At 37.4% G+C, this 20,819-nt stretch overlaps 1 protein-coding gene and 1 long non-coding RNA gene across 6 annotated transcripts in view; one reads left to right on the forward strand and one right to left on the reverse strand.

The window, feature by feature from the left end:
* Positions 1 to 15,472, reverse strand: part of LOC127653656 (6-phosphofructo-2-kinase/fructose-2,6-bisphosphatase 4-like) — a 28,011-nt gene extending 12,539 nt beyond the window's left edge. The window contains exon 1 of one of the 2 annotated variants that reach the window (XM_052140426.1): positions 15,128 to 15,472. In XM_052140426.1, coding sequence (XP_051996386.1) covers positions 15,128 to 15,179 — 52 coding nt within the window. In that variant the 5' untranslated portion in view covers positions 15,180 to 15,472. Of the gene's footprint in view, positions 1 to 1,377; positions 1,600 to 15,127 lie in introns of those variants that run through there. The other variant, XM_052140425.1, reaches the window with a different exon arrangement.
* On the forward strand, positions 921 to 20,454 carry LOC127653658 (uncharacterized). Of its 4 annotated transcripts, XR_007971848.1 has the most exons (5): positions 2,318 to 2,346; positions 11,328 to 11,431; positions 14,476 to 14,619; positions 17,604 to 17,827; positions 18,959 to 20,454. It is a non-coding gene; the product is annotated as an uncharacterized LOC127653658 (long non-coding RNA). The 4 variants fall into 4 exon arrangements; XR_007971850.1 differs by lacking the exons at positions 2,318 to 2,346; positions 18,959 to 20,454 and adding an exon at positions 921 to 1,041 and having other exon boundaries at positions 11,350 to 11,431; positions 17,604 to 18,096; XR_007971849.1 differs by lacking the exon at positions 18,959 to 20,454 and having other exon boundaries at positions 2,217 to 2,346; positions 11,350 to 11,431; positions 17,604 to 18,096.
* The last annotated feature ends 365 nt before the right edge of the window (positions 20,455 to 20,819 follow it).

Below are 20,819 nucleotides of genomic sequence, written 5' to 3' on the forward strand. Positions count from 1 at the left end.
AAATTGCAAAAATATGATAGCCTTTATTGGTAACGTATCTGAATATAACTGGTAACATTTGCAAATTAAATAAAGTAGAAGTTTCACGCAAGTGTCATACGTGTTTTTTTAACGTGTATTTTAATTTACGAGTAATCTAGTACTTGTTTTTTGTGGGTTAGAGTACTCGACTACAAAATTACTCGAAAAAGCTCATCCCTAATCCTAACATGTCCGCCCCATGAGGACCCTCTCCATGTACAATACAACAGCTTTTGTAAGGTTACTGATATGTCTGGAGTCTTCATCTTAAAAGTAAAAAATAAATAAATAAATAAATAAATAAATATATATATATATATATGAAAAATACTAAGTGCACCTAATGCAATGCAGCAATACAGTGCGTCCCTTTCTGTGTCATGTTTATCATTAGGGGGACAATGAGTTGATGAGCTCTGAAAAACAAAGATGTTCTGCCGTTCACGTGCACCACTGGACCGCAAATGTTGGTGCAGCATGGACCAATCAAAGACCCTAGTCTATCAGGGGTGAACCAATTGAAAACCAGAGACGCAACACAATACATACAACAACCGCTAAGGGGAACAGATATCGACACAACACCTGTGCTGGGAATGCGCGAGCTGTGCTTACACCTTGCAGTGCCTTCATATTCTGCTGATATCCAAGTGTTCCGGATGCAAACATGATGTTACTGATATGACAAGTAAAAACCCAAATAGAGTGGGAGGTTGGGGTGGTAATGGTGATGATGCAGCACTTTTCAACTTGTTGTGATGCACTGCCTGTACACATGATTAACATTCAATATTTACTCTTGCCATTGTTTCCTTCACCGATGCTTCGCTCAGCATCAGGAGACATGCCAGGAAAAGTGTCCTCTTAAATCCTACACACCCTGTTAGATAAGCGCTTCAGGTCAGTTTACTGTGCTGTTTCTAGCCGGTGTCGGAGCAGGTTACGGTGCAACCGGGTTGCATCAGTCTGAGGCAACAAGCATGTCCTGCCTTATGCCGCGCCTGGAGTTCATTATACAAGGTATAGTCGCAATGCTTCGGTTACATGCCAAATCTATCTAACATAGCGCTATAGGTTATATTTTTTTTTGTATAAATCATCGAGACCCAACGTAAACACAGATGGCGACAATTTGCTGAATACAGACTCCGCACTCATTTAAAATTGCATTTACTCAATGCAATTACTTACACATTTACCCCACAAACACAAAATATACATAATCGCTAAGATTACATGCGTTCAATAAAACCTCTGCGCGAAGTGCATTTTCCCCGTAACACTAAATTACGCGGGAATAAAACAAACATAAAGATGATTGACAGAGTAGCATCAAAGCGTCGCGAGCAAACTTACCTCTCTTTTGAGAAATGTGTTTTTCTGGCAAGCCGTTCTTGCATGGCATCCATATTTTCCGCAGTGGGTTTTGTGTGAGTTCTCGGGGAATCGGCATTATAAAGTCTTCGGTAGAGCTCATCCCGGCTGTGTTATCATGGTCCGGTTCTAGAGAACTTAACGTCGCGGTCACGCTTGAGCGGAATGAACTGCTTACGGTGGTCTAGATGTCATATCGGCTGAGCAATATCAAAGACCGACTGTACCGTATTATCGCCAAACATCGCGCATGTTAAAAAACAACACCCCTCCCTACCAAAATAAATAGGAACAATATATTTCGTAACAACTTGGAAGATTCATTACTTGTTAATGACTTAATACATGCAGTCTATGACTAAAACAGTTGGTTATTTTAAGTCAAATACGTAAGTTTTGTCATTAGACAGAAAATTAGGATTTAAAATGACGTTGTCTGACAAGCTTATGACATGGACTAGTGGTTCTAATGAATATGAAATGAATGTTCTGCAAGGCAAGCACTGATTTAACTGATAAACAACATGCGGTCCATTTCATATGCAAATGTGTTTAAAACGTTCTATATAATAAAATTAGCATTGGATTAGAGGGCAAAAATGCGCTGTATATAAATACAATGTACACTTGAAAAACCACAATGCCACCCAGAAAATAGACACATAGCCTGGCAAAAATATCCTCAAAAATCTACCGTAAAACTTCTCAATGACAAGGCCAAACTCGGAAGAAAACAAATGAACGAGGAGGGAGGCACACACACAAGAAGTTCTCAAGTGATCGCAGAAGTTTGAGATAAACAAAGTTCTGCTGCTGTTCACATGAAGCGCACATGGGTAGTGAATGTTGACGTGTCTTTGTCCAATCAAAGTCCCCCGACAGTAAAGGGACAACCAATAGAACAGCAGAAACGGCGCACGTGGTGGCGTGTGCAGCGAGGGGCACTAAAAGGTAAATAGGATTTGGACATTTTGTTCCTTTTCATCAAACTCGTAAATATTACCAAGAACTTTGCGCTATTAATACATAAATTATACACGTGCAAGTATATCATGTTAATTAGGATTTTAGGTTTTAAAAAATATTAAAGTATTATTTCACTTCATGGGTGTTGAAATGTCTGCACGTCATTCATGGTAATTTATTTTTATTCTCGAAGGGATCCTTTACTTACCCTCGTGTTGTTCCAAACCTATATGAATTACATTTTATTTGTATTTTTTTGTGGAACAAATTCCACATTCACAGAGCGCGCAAGTTCGCGATGGGGAAAAGGTACCCCGAGTTGTTCCTGACAGGCCTTAAAGACTCTATATGGTTAAGATTATACATGTTCATAATGTATTCTTACATTCTGAACAAACATAAGTTAATCATAATCAACAGTGTACATATATATTTTACCTGTCTGATAATATATATATATATATATATAATACATGTATATGTGTATATACAGTACACACACACACACACACGTCCATTTCTATATTCATGGTCCAGTTATTTTTATTTAAAAGGATAGTTTACCCAAAAATTACAATTCTCTCATCATTTACTCACACTCATGCCATTCCAGAAACATGTCTGTCTTTCTTTTGCAGAATACAAATTAATATTTTAGAATTTCAGCTCTCGAGGTTCATAAAATGTAAGTGAATATTGGCCAGAACTTTGAAGCTCCAAAAAGCACATAAAGGCAGCATAAAAGTAATTCATAAAACTGCAGTGTTAAATCTATGTCTTCAGAAGCAACATGATAGATGTGGTTGAGAAACAGATCAATATTTAAGTACCTTTTTACTCTATCCACTTCACTTTCAGATGTAAAAGTGAAACGTAACCAAATGTGACTTTCAGATGTGAAAAGTGAAGATTTAGTGTAAGGACTGAAATATTGATCCGTTTCTCATGTTGTATGAGAAATGCAACGTCAGATCTCGCCTAGGGCAAGAAAGGCAGAACCACCACTGCTGTTTATACCTGGTATTAAGATGCTTTTCAGGTGATCTGATCACATGTGGTCAGCGCTAAATACAGGTCTAAACAGGAATCAGATCAAATAAAAAACACATACAAAAAGGTAGTCAAAATCGCACGTGACCACACAAGCCCGAATCAGTCTGATTCTTAAAAAGGACAAATATCCAAGTGAGTGTAAGAGTTACCGTCCAATTTCCCTGATCCAGCTAGATGTAAAAATATTGTCAAAAATTCTGGCTAACCGATTAAGTTATGACATCTCTTATACATATTGACCAGGTGGGGTTCATTCGGGCTGCAGCTCTTCTGATAACATTAGGCGTATCATCAATATCATGTGGTCAGTGGCGAATGGTCAGACTCCGGTCTTTGCCATCTCACTTGATGCAGAAAAGGCATTTGATCTGGTAGAATGGGAGTATCTTTTTAAGATTTTGGAAATATACAGGTTTGGGAATACTTTTATTGGATGGATTAAGTTACTTGACACCCGGTTGCAGCGGTTCAAACAAATAGATTCATTTCTGATTATTTTACTCTGGATAGGGGCATCCAACATTTCATCCATTCTGTCTTGCCCTGGAACCATTAGCAGCCGCAATAAGGGAAGATGATTTTTCAGGGGTGGTGGCAGGGGGTATGGTGCATACATTTTTGCTCTACACAGATTTATTATTCGTCTCCGACCCTACTAGATCTATGCCTTGCCTCCACAGAATTTTTAATTCCTTTTCCAAGTTCTCAGGATACGGAGTCAATTAGTCTAAAACAGCATACTGCCCAGCAATGGCTTTTTAGTTGGGTGCTTTTCCAGTGGCCCAAACGGGGCATTAAGTATTTGGGCATTTTATTCCCAGACAATTTGTGTGATTTAGTTTGTTAAATTTGACCCCTTAATAAAAAGGTTTGAGCGATGTGGGCAGGTGGGCTTCATTACATTTATCTATGATTGGAAAGGTTAATGTTATTAAAATGAATTGTATTCCAAAATTGAACTACCTGATACAATCTCTCCCTATAGATGTCCCCCTCTCTTATTTCAAGCACTTTGATAGTCCTTAATTTGGAATGGTAAGCATCCCAGATTACATTTCAATAAGTAACAGGCCGATTGACAAAGGTGGGCTAGGCCTACCCAAGATTTTGCTTTATTATCATGCATTCGGTCTCAGACATATGGCTCATTGGTCGCTTCCACCTGAGAGCCCTCCCTGGTTTTGTATTGAACAGGAAGTCCTTGCCCCTATTTTGCCATTGCAAAGCCTCTCTATCAAACTAATCGGAGAAGTTAAATTACACTCAGTTATCTTGCATTTGCACTCGGTGTGAACAAAAGTGTCCAGAGTGCTTAATTCAGACATTTATTTCAATGTTGCCTCGAGCATATGGCTGAACCCAAAATTATGTATTAATGAGTCCCCTTTCTGCTGGTCAGAGTGGATTGTGAGGGAGGTTAATACGGTCTGTGACCTATATGAGAGTGGAGATACTTTGAACGTACTTTAAAATTTTAGGGTTCCCAGATCTCAGTTTTTAAGGTATTTACAGCTGCGCCATCTGCTCTGTACTATTTTTGGGAGTAGCATACACCCCACTAAAAGCAGCAGATACTCTGGGAGTGGTGATTACTGCTTTTGGAAAAGGTTATGAGGCATCAGTGTATTACTCCCTGCTAATTCAGAGTCTGGGGGACAGAGTTTATCAAGAGATTATGGGAGAAAGATTTAAACTTTGTATTGGAGGAGGGAGTGTGGGCTAGGATTCTAAAAAACAAAGTCTGCATCTAGAAATGCAAGGGTGCGCCTTATGCAATTCAAGATTTTCATAGATTTTATTGGACCCCCTCTAGATTGTATAGGCTTGGTCTTAATGACACACCCAACCTGCTGGCGATGCCAATCAGAGGATGGAGACACGGCCCATGTTTTTTGGTGGTCTGTTGAGATCCAGGAATTTTGGTTGAAGGTTCAGAGTTTTGTGTGTGATGTGTTGGGCACTCGGGTTTTGTTTTGGCCCAGACTCTGTGTTTTGGGCCATGGGGCAATCATTGATATAGTGGATAACACATAATAAATTGGGTTCTGACCGGTGTTATGATAGTTGAATTGACGGTTTATCTAAAGGGGATAGAAGGCTGGACGCCCTCATTTCGGAAGTGGTGTGTGGAGATGGGGAGGGTGGCAGCTTTCAAGGAGGCGTCATGTAGAAGGCTGGGGATATGGGAAATGGGGCAGTTATTTGGCGTTTTTGGGGGACTCGGGGAGAGAGGTGTAGATTTAGAGGTGTATGAAATATATATATATATATATATATATATATATATATATATATATATATATATATATATATATATATATAAAACCACAGATCATAGCTTGGCGATATATCTTTATTTTATCCTTAATTAAAGTTCATATAATACGGGAGCGTGCCAGGTAAATAAACAAACTCTAAAACGGTCATTATCTGTGCGCTTCAACCAGTCGCGGAAGAAACACAATCTGAGCAATATAAAGTTCCGGCGGGTGATGCGCACTCTTCAAGGTGCGTACACACTGCCAGCGACTCCATACCATTCATTTTCAATGACAGCACAGCGACTTCCGGCGACACGAGCTGTCGCGACCGTTGGCGACTAGATGTGGGCGTGTCCAGCGACGCGACAAAGTTGAGACAAGTTCAACTTTATTCAAATGAAGAGCGACTAACGGAAGCGACAGCCAATAGGAGAGAAGACGGGAGAGCTCACGTGCGTGCTCTCTCTCTCGTAACGGAAAGATGGATGAAAGGCTAATTCTTGCTATTAGAAATTTTCCAGTACTCTATATGTCTCTTCCCACGTACAAGGACATTTTTACGAAAAATACTGCGTGGAAAGGTGTATCTGAGATCTCAGGGTTTTTATGGACCCAGACAGACCGGCATTTGCGTTTTCGTATAAACAGCCGCTATGGCAAACAGCACGCCTTGTTTCTCATTCATCTTTGATATAAAGCATTTTATGTACTGATTCCATTTATATTTAGTCTTTTCCCTCCAAAATGTTTATTTTTAGTGGCAAGAAAAGAGATTCACTGTCAACAGCAATGGAATGACATCCGTGAATATCATTTATAAACATTACTAGGCAACCATTAGTGGGAACACCCACTAGCGACTTCACCGCCAACCACTGCCGACCTGCAGCGACAAAGTCGCTGGCAGTGTGTACGCACCTTAACACGGAAACGCTCGTCACTCACCCCGGCAGTCTGCAGCGCGTAGCATCATTGATGAGATCATCATAAGATAAGAAGTGGGATTTCAGAAAATGATCCACACACACTGGACAAGAGGTACCAGCGATAAGCAGAACTTTTTAGAAAGAGGATTTGGAAATACCAGTTGGTCATTTAAAAAACACAACAACAACACTTTTCAGAAGTTTATAGAAAGTACATGTTACATCCTGATTAAATGTCCCTGTTTGTTTGGACAATCTTATTTTCATGAAAATGTGTATGTTCTTATTTATTGTTCCATTTTATTTAAGTGTAATATTGAGAAAATAACAATTTTGCAGTAATGCAAAGATGTTATTTAATTTTGTAAAAATATTTTAATTTGAAAACACTGCATTGTTGTTGTTGCTAGTTTGAGTTGAGAAATACACATTTCAGCATTATCAGTAATCTATTTGTGCATTTTCCTTGATAACCAAGCAAGTTGACTCATGATACCATTTGTTTATTATAATCACAAATCGCGTATCGCAATATTAGCCTCAATAATCGCAATATGAAATTTTCCCCAAATCGTGCAGCCCTAGGACACAGATCAGTACAGTCTCTTCGGCTTGTGTCTTGTAACTCTCTCTCCCCTCACTGGCATCCAGCTCACTCTTAAAGCCTGTCTCCCCTCTCACTGCAATGACAAACATCTGCTAGAGACAATAGGCTTGTTTGAGATGAGCAAAATCTGCGCAGAACCGATCACCGGTGATCAGCGCGTAATGCGTGCCGGTTAGAAATGTGTCCGAAAGCGGTCCGCCTTGCTCTGATGTCATGCTGACGTATGTCAAAAAATTATCGCGAGCCAAGGCGCACGTGTCGGATTCTGCAGTCGCGCGCAGTTGCTCTCCACCGACTGCGCTGATCAAAAGCATGATGGGAAACGACTTGCTGACGACACAACTTAATGCTCATTGGCTGCGATTGTCAGCTGATAAATTTTTCCCTTAAATCTAAGAAGTCCATTACCTATAGCCTAATACTATTTACTTTTCCTATAGTACTTTATTAGTAATTAGTACATGTGCTTTATTTACCCTTTTATTTTTATTTTCTTGGTTTGAAGTCCTGTTTGTTGTAATTTTCTCTTTATTGTATTGTATGCTTGTGTTAATTTTGTACATTGACATTTTTGTACCACATTATTCCATTAAATAAATTAGTCAATCCATCAATACATGCATACATACATCTAATGTGACTGTTTTACAATTAGGCCTCATGTTTGTGTGTTTTTATCTGATATCTTTATCTGGGTATGTCTTATTCCTGGAGTGCAGTAAACAAAACCCACACATGCATGCTAATTTCTTAATTTAGAATGTGTTTTTGTTTCATATTATTTTTGAATAATAATTTGCTGTACACACTTTTCCTAATCATTAAACATGAAATTCAAACTTACATTAAGGTGACAAACAATTGTGTAATATATTTATATAGAATATTTTTCATGTAAAAAAGGGATAGTTCACCCAAATATTTTTTTTTCTTTGGGTAAACTATCCCTTAAGTAGGATACACATCATTAGGTTAATCAGCTGTGCCATATCCCACTCTAAAATGTTTAACCCATAATTAGGGATAACAATGTAAATTTAGTGCAGCATCTGTATGCTCATCATTTCTCATTATGGCTTTGATGATAAAAGGCACCCACAAAGTTAACAATTGTAGCAAGATGGAGAATGTGTGATTAACACTATCAGACTCCCAGGGAGCAATAACATTAACAGTAAGCAAAGAAATTGCTGAGACAATAAAGAATGGGGAGTAAAAAAAAATAATAAAAAAAAAATGGTTGCTTGATGATGGAATTAATTTTATTTTATTGATTGAAATTCCTTTTTACAGATAAAAAATATGCAGCATATATAATGCAACAAGTGAGAAAGGCAGAACAGAAACAAGCTAAGGCATTTTAAGTAATGAGCACTGTTCACCTTCGGTGATTCTCCTCATCATAACCATCTTCGTGTAAAACAGTGGTATTTCAATTGCATCCACTTCGTCTGCGATAAAGAACGCGAACGCGATCTCTTCCATTGCTGACGTTTTCAGTCCACAACACAGCGAGATTCAGGAAGTGTCCGGCTTGCCTGCACTTTTTTCACTCCTCCCCTCACTGCAGCCGCCTACTCTCACCTACATTTCAGGCTAGGCAAGGCGCATCTCAAACAAGCCTAATCATTGCCGGGTGATGATCCTTACCATTCTCATCTCGCCCTCCATTCACAAGTCGGCGCTCAACCACGCCCCCACCACCACAAAGACTTTTCATTTTTGGGTAAACTATCCATTTAAAAATAAATGACACTTTTCTTCCTTTGTTAGCTCAATTTAATAATGTTGCAGGAAATGTGTGTTTTTTTTTTTTGCACTAAAGCCAAGTGCAAATATGGGAAACCAATGTGAAACCATCACAAACTGGAAACTTTTTACATTGGTGATCACACACACTCTTTGCAAAATCGTGCTCACAAGTAACATGTATTTATTTTTTCTACTTATTCTATTCGTTAAGGATGTCCACAACGACAGTAAACGGTTTAAGGAGAGCAGGTATATAGTGCCATCTTGTGGAATTATGTACCAAATCTGCGTATAAGTACTTTGCAAAACAAGTCTTATACAAGACTTTGTAAAATACATTTGATTCATCTTAAAAAAATTACTGAAAACTTAAAATCGCCAAATATAGTTAAAATCCATTCATCGTTAGAAATACCATGAACAATATTTGCACATGTTGTATATGATTTATATGATGTATATGATTAAAAACATGTATTTACATTTTTTTTTTTTCTTCATTTTTGGATGTTCAAGAACTGATCTGTTAAACATTATATAATGTTTGTTAATTATTTGTATTACTGTTAATGAGTTTCCTCTGACCCTTAGTACATTTACATCAACAATTCTAGTAATTCTAAGTTAGTGTATTACTATCATCAAGTCTGTTGTAGATTTATTTGAATATGATTGTTTGTAATGTTACGAATTCCCAATAACATGTAGTTTTGAAAGAAAAACAACTTTGATTCAGCCTTTACTAAGATATCTCTCACACGCTAAAAATAGAGTCTTAATTCGCCCTTCCGCAAAAAAGGCTTTAAAAATGCCTTAAATCGGTGCAACAAGTCTTTAATTCACAAGGTCATGGCATTAAATTTTGTATGAGGTATTGTCGGTGCGTTTAAGTAGGGTGACCAGACGTCCCGTTTGAAGGGGTGTGTCTCGGTGTCCAGACAATTCTCTAAACATTGTAATTATGTCCTGGTTTCAGGTGGTAGGCTCACTGATTATTTTTCTTCTCCAAACATTTTATGTGCTCATTTTCCTTCTCGCTATTGTCTTTTGTATCGTTTGCAGAGAAGAGAAGCAATTTCGAAGCGTTGCACGTTGATTTGACTATACTTTCATCATTCATAAAACTGACCGATCCATGTCTTCTTGCAGCACGTGCATATGTAAGCGAGTATTTTCCTGTAATGTTCATTTCCCCTCGACATGGAGGAAAATCAGACAATGTCATATTTAGACAGCTACACTGCACTTTTCACAAAGTACAAGCACTTATATGTTCAGATGTGGGGGCTGAATTTTGAATTTTTGGTTACAATGTTGTGAATTTGTGTGAAGTAATTTCATAATTACACATGCAATATGACATATGGATAGGCTAGCTGGAACTTGCACATTAAAATAAAAGCTAAAATGTTAAATCGTGAAGAAAACAAAATATAAATTTATAAAAACTACCGTATATAGCATATACAGTTAAGTGCAAAAGTTTGCATAACCCTTTTGTATTTGTAAGTTTCCACACCCCTTTTAGAAATGTATATAAATAGTCTAAAAGAGATTATATTTTTTTTATGTAGTATTCCACTTCAAAAGCTACATATCACAAAATGTAGCTACTCTTATTTACACAAATCACACTGTTCAAACGTTTGCACCCCTTGGTTCTTCTTATGTTGCATTCTTGAGCATCAATAATTGTTTGCACCTTTTGTATTAGTCCCTCAATTGTCAAAATCTGGACTTCATATATAGCCAATCAAATGTGCAGAAGATGCAGAGAAACCAAATAATTTTAATGTAGTTGGGTTTTTTTCTTAAGAAAAGTGGACATCTTCACTGCTCAGGACAAAGCAGGGATTCATGAACAATTACACACAGTCATTGATCATCGAGAAAGCAACCATATTAGAAACCAAGGGAATGTAAACTTCTTAACAGGATCATGTGTAAATTAAGTTACCATTTTGTCATGAGGAATATATGTGAGGATGTCATGTCAAATAGCTTCTTCATGGCAGTACTAAATAACAACAAAATGCAATGTTTATGATCCTCGTTTAAAAAAAAAAAAAAAGGGGTTCACACACATTGATTCCTTACATTTTATTTAGTTGGTCTTAAAAAGGTTTTAAATTTAGCTTTGTAAAACCTGCATAATGCCTGAACAAGTATAGGAAAATAATTAACAATGTCCTTTGGGAAATAATGAGAACATAATCTTTATAAACAACACAGGACAATAAGCAGATCTGTGAGAAATAATGAACTTTTGTTTTTGTATTTAATGCAGTATATTTGAATTATTCTTGCTTTTTTTCAGTAGTTACTAGCATGTACAACTGAACTAACTTTTTTGCTTTTCAAAAACAGATTTTGTTCCTTTCATACCTAGATGGAAACACCCTCATACCAGCCTGTGACGTTGGAGCCTTTTCAACTCAGAAAACCAATGAGCCTGCTCGGTCTATGCATATGTGAGTGAATTAAAACAACATATGCAGCTAGTGTTTCAACACGCACTGCACATATAATGTATCAAATTAATAGACACAGCATGAAACATACACACATATACACTTAAACCCATATACTTGCAGACAGACGCAAGACAGAGCTGGACCAGAATCCTTAAATGGGATTGGTGGAATGGAGCTGAACTTTCACACAGATAACTAGAGAGAGTGGGAGCAAGACAGAGATGGAGAGTGTGCCACACATGCGCAAGAAATAAGGGACATAAGGGGAAGATGATGTGAAAGTGCAAGAAGTAGATGTCACAGTCCGCACAAAGGGAAGAAAGATAAATAGAGAACTGAATCATATAAAATGGGTCACAGGGAGCAAGACAGAAAAAGTTTTATTAGCCCTTACACAGAGGCCAGGAATATTTCACCAGGGTTTGTTACCCCCTTGTTACACCCCCTACTTTTTAGAAGTTAGCATACTGTTCTCTGAATTCTTCATGCTTTAAAAGACTTGTTCATTTTCCAGGAAAGGATGTTACATTGCGTGTAGTGTGTTTCTTATGGAACAGTATATTCACAGTGCAAGTTGTCATGCAAATAACGATTATTCTGACTAGCGCATTAATTCAAGTTCACATATTCATTAGTTTCGTTGTGCAGATGCAAGTTGTTATATAAATGTTGTGGATATATTGATGAATCTCATGTATAAATGGGATGCATTTGAATGAGGTATTTACCCCGATAGAAAGCAGTTCATTTTGCTAGTGTTAGCAAGTTCATCTCATGCAGCGCAAGCGGAGAAATGCCCAACACACTGGATTAATGGATTAAAAGAATTCAAGGGTGTGGATTTGGCTTGAACTTAGGTGGGGGGTTGCAACGTGAAGCATTTACATGTTTCATCCTTGACAAAATCAAAAAACCTTTCTCCAAGAAACGTTTTCATTATTGATTTCTTTGACAAGATTAATGATGTAAAAATAATGAAGTCTGACATTGAACTCAAATCAGCAGTATCACGACTTTTGCCTCTTAAATTGATAATACAAATATTAATAGTCAATAAACACTTGAATAATCATATTAAAATACATTTTTAACTGGTGGTGATTCAGGAGAGTCCCATGTTCTCTATGTAAAAGCGTTTTGAGTGTTTAATTGTATAACGTAATATTATAAACATGAAAATAGCACATTATGACTCCAGCTCTGAATATCTTCTAGTCATGATCACACACAGGCGATGTCCAGGTAACCTCAAATCCTAAGATTCATCCGCCAGAGCAGCAGTGTCGAAACACGAAAATTCTTCCGCAAATTGCTTGCAATTTACATTTCAACCACAGATGTCACTAGAGAACACAGTTACGTAGTGCAGCTTTAAAGGGGCTATATGTAATGTTTTTACTGTACTAAATCATAAAATCACCATAATATGTCGTTAGAGAATTAGGAAACATGCAAAGTTGAAATAAGGTCTTCTCCGATAACAATGCCATTCCGGGCCGGGATTTCGGTTTGTGCTTTGGCCTGCCCACAAACCAATAGTATTTAGACTCCACCGGGTTGCCAGATTTGTACAACTTTGCAGGCAAACAACACGAACAAGCATGCTGCCAGGGGCAAAAATTTCGTCAAAATGTTGGGGGGGGTGGGACAATAAACAACAATTCTCAAGAGCAATTTTTGAAGGGGACACCAAGGTTTTTTTTTGTTGTTGCCCCGTTTGCATTTGTATTATTTTATTTCTTAATTATTTTAAGAATATCTCATTATATTATTTACAATACACATATTTTAATGATATTTTGGGGGGGGCAACCCTCAGATGGGGGGGTCCTGACCAAACCCCCCCCGCAATTTCCGCCTATGCGTGCTGCAGCCATGGAAGCCAGCAAACGAACTGGATCAGAGATAACGGATTCCACCCGATCTAAAAAGCATCGTCATCCATCTAAAAACCACCATGACCAGAGGGGTAGTAAAACAAGAACAAATATTGGAGATGCCTTTAGAAGATGGAGACAGCTTAAAGCCCAGAAGTCCTTTAAAACGGATGCTGTGTTGGCTAATTTTCATGTCAACATTCTGGCAACCCGCATGAGCTTCGAGTCTGGGGCCGGGCAGACAACTCTTCAATATTTTGAATTTAGACTGCAGTACCCATTTCAAATGCTTGTTGTCAAGCTTACATATAGAACCTTTAAAGAAAATCACGTCAACATATAAACAAACCACCAAAAGTAACATCAGTGTCATTGTTTGTTTTATTTTGGCCATGATGCAGCTGCACCAAGGAGACATCAAATTCAGTTTGATCTGAGAAAGAGAATGATAAATAGATTCCTGAAATTTCTCAAGCTGTCAGTCACTACAAAGTTATTCTGTACACTGAGTCACACCAACCTCCATCACTGTGACTATTAATGTCTTGCATAGTCATACCAGCTGTCTTATCCCATAGTATGATATTTCATTATTCCAAATTCTCATTTAACCTATACAGTTAAAAAAAAAAAAAAAAAAAAAAACGAATAACATCTGACAATAAGCCAGTTTGTTCACTTCAGTTTTACATAGACAGAAAATATGTGCAAAGATTCTGTTCCCCTTTCTTGCCTCAGCATGTGAATAATAATGAATTTGTTTATTTAGGCCATCAGAGTTTATGCCCACCCCATGCATTCCCACAAAAAAATAAAGTATAGAGTCAGGTCCATAAATATTGGGACATCGACACAATTCTAATCTTTTTGGCTCTATAAACCACCACAATGGATTTGAAATTAAAAGAACTGCAGACTTTCAGCTTTAATTTGAGGGTATTTACATCTAAATCAGGTGAACGGTGTAGGAATTACAACAGTTTGTATAGGTGCCTCCCACTTTTATTATGGCCAAACATGTCCTCATGTGCACTTGAAAACAAGTCTGGCTTTTTATGGTGGTTTTGGATCTGTGGCTTCTTTGCTGAGCAGCCTTTCAGATCATTTCAATATAGTACTTGTTTTTACTGTGGATATAAATACTTGTCTACCTGTCTCCTCCAGCATCTCCGCAAGGTCCTTTGCTGTTGTTCTGGGATTGATTAGCACTTTTCACACCAAACTACGTTTATCTCCCAAGGATGAACCAGATTTTTGGAGGTCCACAATTCTTTCCTGAGGTCTTTAGATTTTCCCATGAGTTTGAAGGTAGGCCTTAAAATACATCCACAGGTACACCTCCAATTAGCCTATCAGAAGGTAATTGGCTAACTGCCTAAAGGCTTTACATCATTTTCTGGAATTTTCCAAGATGATTAAAGGCATAGTTAACACAGTGCATGTAAACTAATGACCCACTGGCATTGTGATCTAGACAATTAAAAGTGAAGCAATCTGTCTGTAGACAATTATTGGAAAATGACTCATGTCATGCACAAAGTAGATGTCCTAACGACTTGCCAAAACAATAGTTTGCTAATATGAGTGGTTACAATTTTTTTTGAATGACTTCAACCTGTATGTACATTTCTGACTTCAACTGTATCTGCTTGAAAATCCAGATACTTTTATATCGTCCGCAACATGTAAGGGTTTGTTTACTTCACACGTTCAGCACGCATACAGCGTTCCAAGACATGAATATTGTACTTTTGAGAGACACAACGGACCGAACAGACACGCTCACAGCTGCAGGAAGGCTGATAAAGTACCTTACCTGCCCCGTCTTTGTTTTGTCCGTCTCTGGAGCGTCTGTAATTCCTCATCATCCTGGTTTTAAGTTGAGAGTGAATGACGTGCTCAGGCACGGGCTGTGTGGAGGAGTGTGTATTTGTTCTCGTTGGGTACACGGGGGGTTTATATCCAGGATTTGTGCGCGCGTTTAGACAACAGGCTCGCGTCTAAAAACAGCCACATGGGAGTCACGGACTTCAGAGAAACAGATCGAGGACAGAGTACCGCCTATGATTACACATATACTAATTATGTAATGCTGAATCGCTTTTCAACGGTATTCATTCAAATGATTTGTGGATAAAGGGGAGACATTATGCCACTACAAAATGTCTGTTCTCTCCCTGTCACACCCACGCATAGAGAAACACCTTGTTTATCTTCAAACACACAGGTACATTAGCATTAATGCACACAAGCTTTGTGGATCTTTTGAGAAAAAAAAAGTTAATTGATATCTTATAAAATAAGTCAACAAAGGTTCAAGAACCCAATTGCAGAATTTGATAACAGCGCAGTGATTCATATTATCATCCATTAGAAGGTGCAAAAATATGTACGCAATTGATTAAAAGTTACTATCTAGCAAAATATGCTACATTTTGTGCAGGATGTTATCAAATTGATTGTACCCACTTATTAAATAAAGTCACTACGCACTGATAAACACATTTAAAATCGCTGGTCAGATTAAGATAATCTTTAAAGAACATTAAGTTATTACAACTGTGCATTTATTTTTCTATTTAGAGAAGTTTAGACACATTTCCCACTCTTACAGTGGTCCCAAAATGTATTCAGAATGTAATTGCATTGTATAAAAATATCAAACCAAATGGCATTTATTTTAAAGAAAGATGTGCACAAGCACACTTTAAGCAAAACATTTTACAAAAAAGTACGTTTATAAGGTTGTAAATTCTAAAACAAAACATCTTCAAAATTAAGACAAAAAAGGATTTGGCCTTTCTAATTGTCAAACTTAGTGGAACACATGCATACTTAATGTATTATTAGTTTTGATTTCATCATAATGTAAGAACAGTGGCCCAAAAAATAGCTGGACACTTATGCTGGCCTTAAAAATGTATGAATTTCTTTGCATTAGTCACAAAATGTCCAAACAAATTACTAGAGATTTTCTCAGAACAATTGTTTTGCTGTTACTTTAAACCAAGGACCTAAAGCAGAATTTAGATCCAACCCTAATCAAACACACCTGAACCAGCTTATCCAGGACTTTAGGATTACTTGAAAATGACAGGCAGGTGTATTGAAACTAAACTCTGTAGGAAGGTAGCTCGCCAGGAGCAGGGTTGGTCCCTGACCTAAAGGTATGACATTTATAATTTTTTTAGTGTGGCTTTAGTGTTTAGTGTCAAATACATTTTGGGGCCACTGTAGAATTGTATGTATTTATTTTGTATTCCATAATAGCTTCTGCAAAGTAAATCAATTTAAAAAGTAACCAGTGCAGTCAAGATAGATGCCATCCACATTATGAAAATGACATTGCTTTGATGACATTTACATGAAGTCATTTAGCAGATGCTTTTCTCTAAAGCAACCTACAAACAAGCACTTTTTCATACAAAAGGCAACAATATATGCAATATCGTGACCTTCATATAAATATCCTAAAATAAGCATATGAACATGTTCCTGTGTATTATTAAAACAGAACTCCAATTTATAGATAAGAACATAAATATTTATTTAAATATGTTTACATTTTTTAGAGTGGGGTGACTTGTGTTGTCGAGTCATAATGTGCCAAAGTTATGGAGAGGAATGTTAAATTGGTATTTTTATAGGTAATTATTAAAACCAGATTCATCCTCCGTGACCCCTGCGAATACAGAAACATGTCAGTAAGATAATCAGTAGAACTAAACTGCACTCAGTAAAGTTTTGTTTATGCTGTGCTGACACCTAGCGGTAGACGTAGCATCATGGAAAGCAAAAGATTTCAGTTACCAATGGCATTGAAGAAATTCACTATTTGCAGTCATATTGTATTTATTCCGCAATTAAAAGTGTTCAAATATATAAAGAGAAACATATTTGGCTGGTCATGTGATCTCAATATGGCGGCACTCATGAATGTGCACCCAGCATATTGCAGAAAAACCTTTTACAATTTTTTATTTATTTTCATTCCTTTATGTGTGTGCAACTATAAGGAGAAAACTGATTTTAAAAAGAATGGATTTAGTTTGTATACAGTATGTGGGAAGAGGAGTTACTGTTAAAATGAAAACTTTGAAAGCGCTTCACTCCAGCTGGGGATGAATCTTTAACCTGCATAAAACACATTCAGGTTAATATACAATCTGTGTGTGTGTGTGTGTGTGTGTGTGTGTGTATATATATATATGTATGATTTACACACATGCATTTGCAAACATTTCTAAATGTCATATTTGATGAGAACATACTGAATATATTGTTCTTCACAGACACTTTTCTTTACTGCAACTGAACTTGGCAGTGCTTTGGGTGCTGGGTAGGATGGAGGAGATGGCACCCATGATGGAATGGGAATAGTGGAGTCCGAAATTTCCACTCTACCGATGTGGATTAGTGTTCTCGTGGCTGCTCTGACATAAGGAGGAATAGGTGGGAGGGGCCCCTTTCTTTGGGCAAGCAAGATTGTCTTCATTAGAACTGCAGGGAGTTTGTGGTGAGTTACACAACTGGCTGGATATTGTGCTAGCAACTGTGGGACTGCTCTCTGGAGATGCTGCAACTGAATTACCCCAGTGCAGGATTTTGGATTTATTTGTAACAAAAAGCCTACAATATTGACAGTTACAACGCGCATTGAAAAACACATGCCCCTTTACCCTCCTATGCTGAGGTGCACCTCTGGAGAAAGCTTCTTTCTTTGCATAAATTCCATGAACCTTCATATATGAATATGAGCTTAAAGGAATGTTCCAGGTTCAGTGCAAGTTTAGCTCAATCAATAGCATTTGTGGCATAATGTTGATTACCACAAAAATGTATTATGCCCTGTCCCTCCTTTTCTTTATAAAAAGCAAAAATGTGGGTTACAGTAAGGCACTTCCAATGGAAGTGAATGGGGGCCAATACTCACTTTATTCACACAGTGTTAAAATACTTTTTTTCTCTCTCTAAAGTATAGCCACAAGACATAAACAATATGCATGTAAACATGATTTTTAGTGTGACAAACTCTCTTACTAACCTTTTGTGTAAAGTTATAGACAATTTTACAACTTCACTGTCATGACGATGTAATGTCAACAAACCCTAAAATGTAGATTTGGACAACTTTACAGCTCAAATAATACATGAGTTTAGACAGAATATGTAATGTAAGTGCATTTATAAAATATAACCTTCACATTTTTGCATTTAAACCCTCCAAAAATTGGCCACATTGACTTCCATTGTAAGTGCCCCACTGTAACCTTGATTTTTGCTTTTTATAAAGAAAAGGAGGGACAGGGCATAATACATTTTTGTGGTAATCAACATTATGCCACAAATGCTATTGATTGAGCTAAACTTGCACTGAACCTGGAATATTCCTTTAAGTGTCCCTGAATGTGTGTATGTATTGCTTCCCACCTCTTGTACGTTGTCTTTTCCATTCAGAAACTGACCTCACACTGTAACTCCATGTAAGTGCTGAGTGAGCTGCTGGAGAAGTGGGAATCTGCACATGTCATTGAGACATATGGTTTTAATGGGATAGTTTGGCCAAAAATTTAAATTCTATATAAATTCTCATACCATTTTCTTAATAGTAAAAAGATACTTTAATAATGTTCTGTTTATCACCCAGGGCTCGACTGGTAATCTGGCATACCGGGCATTGTCCCGGTGGGCGAACGCACTTTGGGGCCGATCAGGGGCGGACTGGCCATTGGACGAACAGAGCGGGCCGGTGGGTCGGCCGTGAAATGTGCCGAATGTGCCACGATAAGCAAAAATGAGCCACGCGTTATGCAGAACGGACCACAAAATTGTGCTGTGATATGCTGAAAAGGATGGCGAAACAAATGAAAATAAGCAGTGTTTGAGTTGGAAGCAGTGGGTGTGTCACTCACATCACCAGGCAAGGTGTGAAAATAAGGACAAGCCTCTGAGTACTCAAATGGTGCATACAGCTCCTGTTCCCATACCAATTTGGACTTCTGCAGAGATAGAGACATACCATTAACATCATCGCCACAGGAAACTTCCACATGACTCTATGAATGTCCAATCACATATAAAGTATTCAGTTTTAAATACTACAGAGTAGAAGAACATATATAATGTATGGGAATTACATTTATACAGAAATAATTTTTATTAAAGGGTGTTAATCTGCTTTTTTTAAAAATGCAAACAGAAAGACATGCCTGAGCCATAGTTGTGGCTGTTCATATTGTGTACTACGTTTCTAATAACGGCTATGGAGGAAGAGTGCGTACACAACAAACTTACCACAATCAAATCAGTCAGAAAATCTGTGCTCTGACAAAGAGGCTCAACCAAATAACATTGTATGAATTACAAATCTTATCATTTGTAATCATTTATTTTTGTCATATATTATTGGAAAAACTGAAACTCCTATTAAAACGGTATGTTAGATTTACATACATTTGCATTTACTAGATGCTTCTCCAAAGTGCCGTACAAATAAGAAAAAGCACGAGCAATGTATCATAAAAAATCTTATCAATGCAACTATGCATTTCAATGGTAAACAAGAACACAGCTTGAGCAGGTGTCGCAGAAAATCTGATTATTTGTGTTAGAAATAATTTTTGAAAGAATTCCATTTTGTAAAAGCTTGCACAGTAGAAAAAAACAAAAGGTATTGCCCTAAAGAGGACATGGATTCCTTACAATCAGCCTCGACCTGTGAATTAAAAAAGAAATGACCATCACATGTTCAGACTTGTTTTTCAGGATGTGTATCTGAAGGACAGCTGTCCAGGGAAGGAAGCTTTATCTAAACATTAGACAATTTCTCGGAAAGGCTGTGTGGAATGTTTCCAAAAGGAGACTTGTGAGGGAAGCCAATGAAATCTTACAACACCTTTAAAGGACAGAATTCCGTAGCAATTGTACATCATCAACCCATACTGAGAGCTCTGCATAACACTAGTCTGTTTTGGGGGTAGCACAGAAACCATTGCTCAAACAGAGCCTTGAGAAAGCCTGGCTGGAAAACACAAGATACTTTTCAATATTCAAAGTGACTCAACCTTTATTGCACCTTTTATTTATTTCTCTGTAAAAATGTCAAATAAGGATGTCTGTGTTTGGTGGAAATAAAACGCTCTTAATGGAATATTCTGGGTTAAGCTCCGTCAACAGCATTTGTGGCATAATGTTGATTACCACAAAAATTAATTTTGATTCATTCCTCTTTCTTTAAAAAAAAAAAAAAAGCACAAATCAAGGTTACAGTGTGGCACTTACAATGAAAGTGAATGTGGCCAGTTTTTGGAGGGTTTAAACAGGGTTACATCGTCATTGAAACAAAGTTGTAAAATTGGCTGTAACTTTACACAGAAAATGCTAGTAAGGGATTTTATCACACAAATCATTTTAACACGCAAATCATTAATGTCTTGTTGCTAAACCTTTGAAACAGTGAGTATTTTAACATTTGCGGATTGGCCAAATTGACTTACATGCCTCACTGG

Source organism: Xyrauchen texanus, chromosome 13 (genome assembly GCF_025860055.1).
Source record: "Xyrauchen texanus isolate HMW12.3.18 chromosome 13, RBS_HiC_50CHRs, whole genome shotgun sequence".
Taxonomy (NCBI): Eukaryota; Metazoa; Chordata; class Actinopteri; order Cypriniformes; family Catostomidae; genus Xyrauchen; species Xyrauchen texanus.